A 14,645-nucleotide genomic window follows, 5' to 3' on the forward strand; every position below is an offset into this window, starting at 1 on the left:
AATGAACCCTTTGTGATATTTGATTTCCTATCCAGCTCAGTATTAACAAAAGTATTCCTATATACAATTATATGTCCCTATGTCTCTAATTAACGATGGCTGAGGACATCTGTCTCGTTACACGATGCATATTGCTGCGCAAAAACACAGCTCTATGGAACTGATTATAACGTTTCACCACACTAGCCCGTAGGTAAACGTAAAGGCTCTCTTTATTCTTTAAAAACTGATGACCATGTGTTACATTTTATCCACGAGAGACTGTCTACGAAATAAGTAATTTAAAATTTTGAGTTGTTTTTCTATCTTGGCCGGTTGAATTGACTTTTGAATGATAAAAACTCGCATTCACGACGCTCGAATTTCCACTTTTCGAACCACTCGCAACGCTCTTGGTTCAATTTTGCAATCTTTCGCCTGTTCACTTGCTCAGGGTGCGTAGCCAACATGCCAATCATCTACGCCCCGTAGGGAACGACCAGCAACTGTCACTGTCTCTCGAATATGGAAGAGTGATAGAGACACAAAACGTTTCGTTGTCGTAGCGCAAGCGATTGTCACCGCCATAAACAACAACTTTTCCCCCTTATAAAACAAAGAACTATCCTCGTCCTGCCCAATGTGATTCCTAAAGGACATATTCCATTTTAAGCAAGTCATGAATGAACAGCCTGGATAGGTTTTTATTGTTACATTGAAACTTCTTTTTTTCATAAACCGAAATAGATATCATACACTAAAGAAAATGTGACCAAGTCCACCGGTGGACGAGGCGGGAATCGAACCCACGTCTTTAGTTTACGCGCCTAACGTCCTAACAAAATAATTCGATTTGTTCCCTAGTTATTTTTAGGGTTCCGTACCCAAGGGGTAAAACGGGACCCTATTACTAAGACTCCACTGTCCGTCCGTCCGTCTGTCTGTCTGTCCGTCTGTTACCCGGCTGGATCTCATGAACTGTGATAGCAACAATAAATACTAAAAAGTAAGGAACCCTCGGTGGGCGAGTGCGACTCGCACTTGTCCGGTTTTTTACTTAAATTGTGAAAAATGCAAAATGAACTCTATTTTCCCAACAATTTGGTTTGAATTTCATTGGCTTAAACTGAGTGTGATGGGCAGGACGAGTTTATTGTAGGAGCCATTACGGTCTAATTCATCAATCATCATGTTCTATGGCTGATGAAAATACATACCTACGATGAAACAATGGAAACAGTTTCAGTTATAAATTAAGCAGCGATCATTAATAAAGGCTCGATATGTAATCATAGTGACCCCACTAATCATAATTTCATACCCTCGCTTCCCAGCGATAAATTTTAATCTTTGTTTGTAGTTATAATTTTATAGGATGGCACACTTGCGACTTGCACACGTTAAAATTACGAACCAAAATTCACGGTACTAATCACTATTGTATAATACCGTGATTTGTGGTTCGTAATTTTTGATGCCTTAGTAAGTATAGGTATTCAAGTGAATAGGTACTAGGTACTCTTCTTCTTCCTCGCGTTGATCCGGCATTTTGCCACGGCTCATGAGAGCCTGGGGTCCCCTTGGCAACTAATCCCGAGAATTGGGGTAGGCACTAAGTTTTTACGAAAGCGAATGCCATCTGACCTTCCAACCCAGAGGGTAAACTTGGCCTTATTGGGATTAGGCCGGTTTCCTCATGAATCCGCGACCTCCGGATTGCAAGTCGCACGCTCCTACCGTTGGCCACCAGCGCTTCAACTGCACCACGTAGGTACTAAATACTAGGTACGTAATACAATATTACTTTTTGGCAAAAATATTATTTTTGATACGACCTTTATCGCCGACTGTGATTTTCTTTCAACAGGCCACAAATATCACACAATTAGGTGGCGTTATTTTATCAGTTTATCTCGTAATAGCAGAATATTCGGCTAGAAAGTTTTACCTAAAATGAAGTCAATTCGAACGCGCGCGTGCGTGTGCTGTGCAAGTTGCAACTTGTTTCTCGCTATAGGCAGTCTTTGATAGAAATTGCGCTTATTCTGCAGGCACTTATTGAATTGCGGACATTGCGGTGCGTAAGTTCTCGTCGTGTGTATAAAAAAAAATACTTAAAGTTACCGTAAAATGCTGCAACTTTGCCATTTAAGCTCAATTTTGCCTATTTAATTTCAATTACGATCTCTCGAATTTGCTTAGTTTTTTCTTGTTTTTTACCATTTGGTAGTAATATTCATTATTCTGGCAACACATATTTCATTTTTTTACAATGGTAACTCCATTGTTGCTCCGCCAGTTACGTATCATAAGTCGGCGTGAGAGGCAGCATTTTTTTAGTGTCTCGCAACTTTTGAATTTTTATCTACGAAAAAGGTGTTTTTTGAGAAGTGGTAACGTCCCAGGGTAAGTAAAGACTGTCTATTTCCCGTAAGTTTAATATTTTCAAGAAAAGGACATGATTTCAGCATAATAACGTACTAGGCAATATTGGGCAGTGTTTTGGAAACATGAATGACACAATTTTGCCTGGGTCTAGGGCTGTCACTAGCTGAATTTTATAAATGTACAGAAAAGAGTAAAAATAAGCTTGCCTAAACTGCTTAAATGAGTTTATTTATTACAAGCTTTTTATTAACTTGCAATGTTTGTTTAAGTCAAATCTTGCAAGTCGATTTTCACCGACTTTCAGTGTGGGTACCTATGTAGATCTGCTGACAATGAAATTATAAACTAACGTTAACAAAAAAAACTTATGGGTATTAAATGAAAATTATAAAAAAAAACTTATTGCAATCTGTTATTATATTTTTATTGTAGTTACTTGCAATTGTATATTTATTGTATTATAATTATGCTGTATGTTTACTTGTAATTGTATTTTTGTTCAAAATTTGCAATCTAATTTTCAACCACTTATTAGCGACCAATTGAGGTGTTTGACATACTTATGTAACTTGGGTGACAATGCAATGTTTATGGTACAGTCAGCGTCAAATACTTCGTAGCAGTCAAAGTAGCCAAATAGTTCAGTACACCATATATTTAGTATGGTGTACCGAACTATTTGGCCACTTTGACTGCTACGAAGTATTTGACGCTGACTGTACCATCGAGATGGTCTGATGATGAAGACCGAAAATAGCAACTTCTAAACTACACATAATAAACCCACTGTGTTTAGGCTCATTTGATTTGTCTTGCAGTTATCTTTCTAATCGAATTCTGGATTGTCAGGTGTCAGGTCGATTACAATTGGAGTTCAAAGGTGATGGGTGATTAGAACTTTACAATGAAATAGAACTTTACACTATAATAATGCATTGAAAATTAGCAAAATAGTGTATCTGCAATGTACTTGTAATAAAAAAATTAAAATAAGTTCAAATTATTAAATACTAAAAGAAAAAGAAATCAAACAACATTATATTACATTTGTTTGTTGATTATTTTGTAACTAACAATATAAATAGATTTTTTTAATAATAATATTTTTTTGGCACAACCCTACAGTTAACGATATTTTTGTATAGAAAGTTTATGGAACCTGCTACAATTTTACCTATTGCATGTGAAAAAAAAAGTATTAAGCTTATGGCAATAATTTGACTGTCAGGGACAAGCATAATGTCTCATGCACAAGAGTAAATATTATTGCAAATAGCAACACATTATTTATGGAGATATCCGTCTAGGCAAAGTTACGTCTTAGGCATACAACTTTGCCTGCCACTTTGATTGCTTGTAAATCGGAAATACAGTATGATTAGGTAATGAGATTTGAGTCTTATCTGGTAAGGCATAGGGTATGCTTTCCGACTAATACTCATGAAACTCATAATGAAAAATAGGTTCACAGATATAAGAAAAAAACGTCAAAATCCAGGCAAAGTTGCAGCGTTTTACGGTAGTCTGAAAGATTATACTTACTGATCTTAATAATTGATTCCTTGTACTTTTTTACCCCTCGTTAACCGTTATCTACGTGTTAACGTACTACTCGGTATCGGGCCGAATAATATGCAACTATTCTGTATTTTTTTTTATACTACGTCGGTGGCAAACAAGCATAAGGCCCGCCTGATGGTAAGCAGTATCCGTAGCCTATGTACGCCTGCAACTCCAGAGGAGTTACATGCTCGTTGCCGACCCTAACCCCCTCCCGCCCCTCGTTGAGCTCTGGCAACCTTACTCACCGGCAGGAACACAACACTATGAGTAGGGTCTAGTGTTATTTGGCTGCGATTTTCTGTAAGGTAGTAGTTTAAGGACGTACCCGGCTCCGGGTCCGGGTCTGTATTCGGCCGAATAGTAAAATTGTGGCCGCATAGGCCGGATACCGAATAGTGGCCGAATATTCGTTGCATCTCTAATATTGAGGTCTTTCCTGAAACGATTTATATTCGAATGCATCAATTGTATACTAAACTAAAGTAAAACATTATTTACGGGCTACCTACCAGATTAATCTCATGGGTGTTATAAAGCGTTCCACATAAATTGTTTGATTTGTTACAAACATTGCAGAGAAGGTCATCTCTCACGCTTATTTCGACGAGGATTTAGGTACAATTATGTTGTGGTTAATATCGTGTAATAAATCGAAAGAAATTAAGCATTTCTGTATCAAAGGCACTTTTTTTTTTTTTTTTTTTTTCTTTATTGAAAGAGCTTTGTCACTGAGTAACGATGTCGCTCTGTAAGTACTACATAAATCTTAACGTCTACTTAAGCCTACATTAACCAACTTATAAATTAGGTTTGCAGCCTCTGACAGCGGCTGGGATAATATATAATTACATCCACCAATCCTAAAAAAGTTAACGTCCTCAATCTCTCGGCGAACTGATTCGTTGCGAACACATTCCATTAAGATGTGATAGACGAATTAAATCTAAGATAATATTTTTACACAACTTTTATTATTAATGCCATCTACGCTCTCACTTCAGAACTAAATAAAAAGTTTGATTATAACGCTATCTACACGATCTTTACGGAAACAAGCAACATCATGTAAAAAAACGCCATGAGCGTGAGCTGTTTTCTTAAAAATTCAGAATGTATCCGCTAGATGGCACACAAACATACATACATTATATAAACAAATAATAAGCAAAAACAAATGATAAGGACGCGTTTTATACACTCGTAATAACAATAAGTAATGTATATTGATACTAAATTGTATAAATTAATTCATTATTGTGACGTACAACGCAAAGTCTTACACGTACACCATCATGTAATAAAATTGTATTATATAAAAGGTCAATTAGTTCACAATTTCATCACGAGGTAGCAGTTAAATCCATATAACGGTCTCTGTTTTTGTTGACTTACGTATAACGAAACGACATTTTATTTTATTCGTATGAATATTCATTAAATATAAAATTGAAAAATATCAAATTTTATTCATCATAAATGCTGATTCTTCATTTTTACTCATCGACCGCGACGTCTTTTGTAGTGATGGGATGTGCCAAAAAACATGTATCCAAGCTAAAATTTAAAAAGATTGTCTGGCTTTGGCACGGCCAAATGTCAAGTGTCAAAATAACTTCGCGATGCCAAATATTGTTGTTTTACATTGTTATTAGCTTTATTTCCGCTAAATGCGTTGAGATGAAGCTTTCCGCGATCCGGGATATAAAAATGGGACCCTTAAGTGCCGAAATATCTTCTCGCGAGTGCTAGCAATGCGCGTAATCTCTAAAGCTTTAGAATGTCAAATTTGTTTTTAGTGTTTTGTGTTAATTTTTTGCCAAAATCTCATGTAAATTAAGCTTTTGTGAATCTACAAAAAGTGCTGTGTCGTTAATGTGAAGTGTGAAATCGCTGCATGGTGTTAAATTTGAGAAAATTACGTTAGAAAGTGAAGTGAGTAAGGTTAGTTTTTGTTCCCGCTTTTACCCTGTTTTGGGGTCCAATCCTCAGTTCCTGTCGGCGGTTTGGTGAGTTTTAGACCGTAAGTTTTCTCCTGAAGGGCATCCAAACTCTATGTCTAACCAAAAACAACAATAAAAGCATATTTTATCATAACAAGCTTGGTAACTTCTGGGTTTTGGTTGTTCATAGAGCCAAAGCAAGGAAATTTCAGTAAACGTGTTATTTTTTATATATTATTCTTTTGTTTTTTACGGTTTCTTATATTTGACCAAGTATATTCTAAACAAATTGTGCATTTTGTAAACTGAAGAGTAAAAAACTCTTTTAGAAGATTTCTCAATTCAGTCCAGCTTTTTTATTTTTGGGTTTTTTATGAATGTCATTTCAGTTCTTCATAGCCTACAACTATGCAGTTGACAAAAGTGAATTATTTGCTCTCTTGGTAAATCTTAAAGATTAATTTTATTTTAAGTTATTAAGTTCTTGTCAAAAGAGACTACAGTTGATTATCACTAGTACCAGTGACAAAGGTATGGAATGTTGAACAAGACTGAACACATCCTCGGCATAGGATATTCCCAATTGTTTCAAGGAGCTCTGATGTATAAAAGAAATGAAACTTTAAAACTCGTGTATTGTGAATTATCCTGAAACTTTCTGCAATAATTAATTTAAGTTGTAACATAAGCATATTCTATATTGGATATAGAAATACTATGTGCCACTTCAAAAATCCTAAACAGGGGGTATTTAATTGGGGTGTATCGGCCAAAAAAATTTCATGTGCCAGGTTCAATTCCTGGCAAATATTGAAATCAATGTATCAGGCCATTTCCTTACATCATCAAAAATTTAAGAGCTGCGCTCTTGTCGGTGAAACTCCAGGTATACCTTCTTAAATATTCGTAAATAAGAATTCATCATCATCATCAAGCATATGGTTTATAAATGGGCACAAAGTCTATTGAAGCTGTGCCTATTTGTCCTGTGGACAAGAAGAAAATAATGAGTTGGTAAAAGCCCTTTCATGTCCGTCTGTCGGTATGTATATTAGTAAGTTTGTATGTATGTCTAAAGAATCTTACATTTGGAATAATAATCATTCAGCATATTAACACATTCTGACAAATAAATAGGCCTACATGTACCCTGCCTGTTGACATACTGTCCGCAGACAAGTAGTTATTAATGAACTCTATATTCTTGTCTGTCTGTCCAATCATTGCTGAAAGAACCATGTGGTGTTTTAATTCTGTTTACATATGTATATCTAAAGCAACATTTCCCAAACTATGGGTCCTGAAACTACCATGCTCCTTTAAGGACTGCGAAGAGGTGGGTGCTGAATTTAGCAGTTATTGTTAGAGGGTCAGAACCCAGTCAACTTATGAAACCACTAGTCTAAAGTATTATAAATTACTAAGGTTACATGTGTACTTCAAATAATAGCTCTAGGAATTATAGAATAATCCCTAGTAATATCATATTATAAATGTGAAAACTATTCTGTCTGTCTGTTACCTATTCATGCTTAAACCGCTGAATTAATTGAAATGAAATTTGATATAGAGATAGTATGCGGCCTGAAAAATGACATAGTATAGGTCTTACTAATCATCATCATCATAATTATCTCATACAGAAAAAACTTGCGGGCAGAAGAGCTTTATAATAAACAACACACACCATAGACAGAGACAAAGCCATGTGTTCAACATGTGTGTGTGCATTTAATAATAAATAATCGTTTTAAGGTAGAACTAGGTAATGTAGAAACCAAAAGTCCTGTCTACAACCAGAATAGATTATCTGGTTTTGTCTGTCTGTTTGTGTGCATGTATGTTTTGTAAGTATGTATTGATGCACAAGTTATGTGCAAGCAATGTATGTCAACATAAAATACAGCTATACATAATGAGGACAATAAGTAAGTTTATAAGGAGCCCTTAAAATCTGTCTGTCTACAATATAATAATTATCACAAAAATCAGTGTGGTGCAGTCTGTCTGTCTGTCTGTGTAGTATAAATGTAAAAGTACTTCTGTCTGTCCGTCTGTTACCTCTTCATACTTAAACCACTGAACCAATTTAGATGAAATTTGCTATGAAGATAGTTTGAGACATGAGAAAGGACATATGATAGTTATTATCAATCATCATCATTATCATCATCCCATGCAAACAAAGTTGCTGGTAGAAGCTAGCACATTATAAGTGCACTTAGGTTTAATGTAGTCTACTTACTTATTTACTTGGCTGGCACAATGACCTATGAGTCTTGGCCTTCAACACAAGAGCATATAGAGATAGATCTGTTGTTTCTGCTGATTCAGCTTGGTCCAGAGCGGACTCACGCATGTATCTGTTGTCTGAGAAGAGTAATTCTGAACTCCTCATGTCGCCGTATTCTTGCATGCAAAATCTTCTTGCAAAGTTGTAATTCTCTTACTTTTGTAAGTATTGTAAGTTCCGTCTGTCTGTCTGTCTGTATGTATGTTTGTTTGTAAGTAATGTATGTAAGTCTAAAGTTGGTATGTAACTGTCTTTTCTTGCATACTTACCTGATATTTGTAATAACTAAGGAAAGAAAAGTAGTAAACAACTCTGATAATATAAAAATAACAACTTGAATCTTGTTTACCTGCCATTTGAAACGTTCATAATAGATCTTCATATAAATTATATGAAGACAATAAGTATGTATAGAAATAAAAGAATGCACTCTGCATTGCCATGATACCAAAAGATATAAAATGAAGACACTTATTCTGAGATTGTTTGGGTTCATAAATCCAGTTTCATCTCAAAATCAGGTGATAAGTATGTCTGTATGTTTGACTAGTATATAAGTTACAAATATTGCTTAGGTTCATACATAATTGATGAATCTAATTTTATCTCAAAATCAAGATATACTAAGTATATCTGTATGTTTGATTACTATATAAGTTAGAATAAGTTAAAGATTTCCAAGAAAGCAAATAAAATGAAAAGGTATGTTTTATATGAACATTCTGAAGCATTCGAAATATAACTAATTTTCAGAAGTGGGATAACCAATGTGTGTAGGTTGTTTGATATAAATCTTATTTTATTTTGAAATAATATTGTAATGTCAATAACACTTTCACTGAAATAATATCTGCCTTTGAACATGGATACTCTTCTAGATTTTACTAGAATTTGTTTTTATTTTTAACCAATGTGCCATTACATACTTTTATTGTTTTATTTTTTGTTAATTTTTCAAGAAAAAATATGTAATAATAAACTTATCTGAAACATAGCTGTAAGAAAATATGTTTTGAAAAAAGTGTTTTATAGTTTTATTTCAATAAAAAGATTTTGTTGATTTATTTACCCTACAACCCTGCCTTACCCTAAAACGCAAATAAATGTTTCTAAACGTTTTGTGTATTCATTTTATACTATCTTCTCAAAATTTATTTCTGTGAATATGTCTAATTACCACCACTCTTTACATCAATTTCTAAAAAGAGTAACGGTCATTAGACTGCAGAGATATTTTTTGAGAAGCACCACACTACCCTTACCCTATCCTTGGTATAAAATTAAGGTAAAAATGTGGAGTTTCCATGTTTCAAAAGACCATGTAAACTTCACTGGCATATTTAAAAAGGTATCCTGGTAATATGGTGGTATTAATAATCTGGTTTTTCTTCAGTGTCTTCAGTGCCTGCACAGTTTATCCCCGGAAGGACCGGAGCCGGCCTGCTTATACTCAACGGCTTCACCTTTTATATGAAGAACCACCAGGCCCATGGGAAGAAGCAGTGGTACTGTTCTTCAAGAGATGTCCATGGCTGCAGAGCAGATGTCATCACCTTCAAAGGCATTGATGGACGGGATTATATCTCCATCTTTAGAGGCAAACATATCCACGACCCTCCCCGTTTGAGGCAATGTAACGATGGTAGATTTATTAGAGAGAAAGACCTCTTTGCTAGACAAACATTTAAATAATTGTTTTTCGATATTGTATTAAGTATTTTTATCATGTGATGTACTTATTGTTTATAAAGTTCTTAAGCGTTCTGCTGTAGGGACCTGCTAGTTTTTAGAGAGTAAATTTTGTGGAACTATTTAAAATACAGTATTCTGATAAGTGTCTTGTTTTATTCACTTTTTTATAAAATTTGATGTCAATATACTACTGATTTGGTATCTTCATTAGTTAATTTTTTTTTTTCTTTCCTCGCCTATATATCTGCAACAGTGCTATAACTTTGTGAATTAGTTCCTAGTATGTAAATATTGGTCTTCCGTTGACACCACAAACTGACTATTCCCACCTTATTACATCGTGATAAGGTCTTTGTTTACCTAGGAACTTCTGATTGATCGTCATGACGTAGAGCATTCCTCTACATAACTTTCCGAACATTTTTTAACGTGATATATACGCAGTAAGCGTCAATGGTAGACCAAAACCTAATGCCGACTGTAGACACTCGTCGAGAGACCCTGAGACAGGCCAAGAACGAGTGTGTACACACGGCTTTCTTCTCGTCTCACCCTTCGCCGATTGAGGTCGGCTTTCTATCGAGACTCGGCGAGAGGCCCTCGACAAGTGTGTACAGCCGTAATAAGATAACCCAAGGTAATAAGGTAATCGGTTGCTAAAACGTGTAAACTTTCAGACATCTACTACCTCCCCTCCCACCGCACCGGCAGCATGGTCCTCATCTTCAAAGACAACAAGTACTGGATCAACAACCGCTACCAGAACACTATCAACTGGACCTGCAGGGACCGCAAGCGCCTCGGCTGTAGCTCCTGCATACAGACCACTGTTGAAGGCCGATATCTCAAGCATAAAGGATTTCATAATCATGCGGATAATTATACTAAATATAATTTTAATGATTGATCAATGGGAAGTTTAAACTGATTCGAGATGCTTTGGCACTCGTGTTTAGGTTAACCTCTTGTCTGTATAATAGGTATTAACCTAACCTAGCGGAAAGAAACTTTCACCTCGAACATCAAAATCCGAAGATGAGCCATCTCTATCGCTCTCGCTGTGTTGAAAAAGTCAAAGACAGAGAAGCACAACACTTACATATGTGCGAAGTTCGGGACAGGTCCTTCTGATCTCCTACTTTGTGATTGTCAATTTGTCACTCACGACTATTGATCGGTATGAAGATGTAGTAAGTTATTAAACATAATTAAAAAGTAAAACAATTTGTCATGCAATCTCAATTCATATACTCAGAATTTGCTTATTTGTTCCTTTTTTTGATAAAAGCTCCATCGTGCATACTTTTTTGTAACAAATGGCCAAGTCATTAATTAAAGCAGGGGTGTCTAAATTATTGACCCGAGGGCCACACTTGTCTCTCTCTCCCGCCTATTAATACCACTCGCGCATGTAACACCCGTTGCCATCAGGCGGGCCGTATGCTTGTTTGCCACCGACGTACTATAAGAAAAGCTTCTGCGGGACGTAGTTTAGAGACCCCTTAAATAAAACTAATAATAGTTCACTTAAACACATTTAGGTACTCCAGGGCCAGCTTGTTATAAAATGATGTAAAGAAATGATGAAAGGATTAGAAATCGTATTTAATCTGTTTAATCATACTATAGAATTGATTTAAACTGGTTGAAATACTAGTATTTGAGTACTTTGGTATTGTACATATTTTTTTCCTAGTTGCATTTATTAAAGGAAATATTACGTTCCCTGTATTTAATTAGGTAATAATAATAAGGGACTAACAAGTATTCAGCATTCCTTTTGTAATAAGATAAAACTTTAATTAAATTATATACTGCTCCAGCGCACATAATAGCCGTAATATTAGCTGACTGACCTCATTGGGGCCTGGTTACACATTGATTAGTGTTTAGTGCGAGTTCATTTGCCACTAAACGCAAGTAGCAAATGTATGAACTCGCAATACACAACTACAAACTAATGTGTAAACAGGCCCCAATGAAGGCCATTAGGGCTAATATGGCCGGTTTTTTATCATCTGTCATCATGCCTGTCACGTTCTTACAAGTATGTAAGTGCGAAAGTGACGCATGACATGACAAGTGATAAAAATGCGACCATGATACCGCCTCAGCCACTTTTATCCGTATTGAACTTAGCATAGTCTCGCGCTAAAACTCCAAATTCAAGCTGGTGGTTATGCTAGATGGCGTTGCGGTAGTATAATATTATTAAATATAACCACATTCATATAATATATTAAATTATTTGGTGACATGATATATCAAGCATTGCTTGTTGGAGTTAAATTTAATGGGTAAACGCAACATTTGCTCCCACCTTTTGATAGATTTTAAGAACTAAATTAATATAGAATCACACTGTGCTCTCTCTAGCATATATCTATGTATCATTCGTTTTCCCAAGCTAAAAATCGTGAATATCTTAAATGGCGTAATATCGCGGCATTTTATTTTCTAAAACGGTCGACAGGCGGCGCTAGCTGTTCTTGGATCGTTCACCTTGTCTTAGATGGTTTCAAAAGATTGCCATTCAAAATTATGTCGTACCTCGCTAGGCACAACACTTCATTTTGATCGGCTAAATCTCCACTCCATAGTTGCCGATTCAAACCAACAAGTTGCTCTTACATATACGGACTCTTGCGCATCGAGATTTGCAATCATTGCAATTTGAGATTAATTTTCAAGGAAGAAGGTTCACATTTGAAATGCCTGTAATTTTTAAATTCCTAAATCCTAAGTTGTAGCTCTGGTACTTTTTATGAAAAGAGTAGGTACTTAACTATGTGCCAATTTGTATAGTCTCTTGCCAATACTGAAATGGTTTCTAATGCCCTAGTTTTAAGGTTCCATTTTGAAAGGAATGAGTAAAAATATCCTAGTCACATACTGTTCTCACGATGAAATTGTGCTTAAATCTATTTATTAGGCCGTGATATACTTACCAACCTACGTAATTATATAGATCTAAATTATATACTCGTAGCTAGTTTTATTTTAGTTTAGAGACTAGATCCATGCTCATTGTTGCATTTTTGTAGTCTGAACTCTGATTTAGATCATTGGTTTTATAAATCTACTATGAAATTGGCTGTGTTTTATTTTATTTTTACACACAAAAAACATATTTTTTTTTATGACAATGCAAGCAAATACGTGTCACATGTTATCAGTGTGGTTACTTACCAGATGTGTTACTCATAACGATGCTTTAAACTTGGTAATAAATCACTTGAAAACTTAACAGTATATTATCTCAGAATAAAAAATATTTTAGATTTAGGCTGCCTACCAATGATTTTTAACGACATTTAATATAAGGAAGAGTTTATTTATATATATATATACGTTTTAAATAAATCCGTAGTCGGATAATAGTCTCTCAAACATTTAACTTATTTGCTGTGAACACATAAGTGTATTTAAACTCGCAAATGGAACGCGTATGAAATGTCGGTAGGTACTCAAACTTGGTCAAAATGACCTTGCTCGGGGCATTGCCGTGTCACCAGATTTGCTAAATTACCACTACCATAATATAAATGTTTGTATGTCACTGAGACTTACAAGGAGGTAAGACTTTTTGAGTCGGCACGGTAGAAAAGCTTTACCACTATCAAAGTCTAAAGATTCTTACGGCATTGGGACTCGCTTGAAGATTAGACTGACACGGCGTAGCAAATTCTTGAAACGCGTATTATATTAGGGTCGCGTGTGTGTGGGTTATCTTTGTGACTGAAGCATCCTTCGCACTGATACTGAAGTGCTTGTGTGTGATACTCGGCATGAACTTAAGTACAGTAGCGGTTCTTTAGCTACGAGTTTGTATAAAAAATACAGGCTCTACACCGTGTTTTTATTGAATTCCGTTAACTCCGGGGTATGGATAAACGTTTAAGGAAATTAAATGGTACAGTTAATTTAAAAAAAGCTGTATATATATATATGTATATATAATGAACCGTGATCATGACTATCATGAGATACAGCCTGGTGACAGACCGGAAAGACGGACGGACGGACAGCGGAGTCTTAGTAATAGGGTCCCGTTTTACCCTTTGGCTACGAAACCCTAAAAAAATATGTACATATAAGAACTAGTGAGTAGTGGCGCTGTGAGCTGTAGACCACGCGAACCCCCATGGCTCCGTCATTAAGAAAACCCGAAAACTGTATCGACAAAAAAATACGAGTATATATTTGATTCTTGAACCTGCTCACATAAATTCACGCGAATCGGTTGAGAAATGCGACTTGTAGATAACATGCTCCAAGCTGAAACAGAGACCTAAGCTAACTTTCAGTCAACCAGTAATTTAAACGGGTTTGTCTACAGCAAACTCTCATCAACACCGCGATTACGAGTAAGCTTATGATGCGGCCAAATACATTACGCTTTTTCGCATCTTGGTAAAAAAATTGAATAAATAATCCAACAGCTTCCTCGTTTCAGTAAACTTCATCCAGACCACCATCGGGCGCACTCTCGCCATGTACGGGCACTACGCGTACTTCCGCCAGTGCCTGCTCAAGAGCGGCGTGCGCTGGACGTGCAACAACCACACCTCCAAGCGGTGCAAGGCTTATCTTATCTTATCTCATGATGGGCGCGTCATCAAACACGTGGACATACATACTCATGGCCCGGTGTCGTATTATAGGTGTAGTGATGGGACGTATTCTAAAATTATCACGAAACCTTCAAAGGCGTTAAAAAATTGTAATGTTGTTAAAGAAACCTCTTTTCAATGAATTGAATCATATAGGAGCAAAGTCAGCAAAATCTA

General features: G+C 35.8%; 1 protein-coding gene across 1 annotated transcript; it reads left to right on the forward strand.

Moving 5' to 3' along the window:
* Positions 1–9,540: 9,540 nt before the first annotated feature.
* On the forward strand, positions 9,541–10,766 carry LOC133516564 (uncharacterized; the record flags this gene model as incomplete). Its single annotated transcript, XM_061849556.1, has 2 exons — positions 9,541–9,724; positions 10,533–10,766. Coding segments are annotated over 2 exons (414 nt in total), but the record flags the coding sequence as incomplete, so codon positions are not given.
* Between the last annotated feature and the right edge of the window lie 3,879 nt (positions 10,767–14,645).

The sequence above is a fragment of the Cydia pomonella genome, chromosome 3, assembly GCF_033807575.1.
Source record: "Cydia pomonella isolate Wapato2018A chromosome 3, ilCydPomo1, whole genome shotgun sequence".
NCBI classification, from domain to species: Eukaryota; Metazoa; Arthropoda; class Insecta; order Lepidoptera; family Tortricidae; genus Cydia; species Cydia pomonella.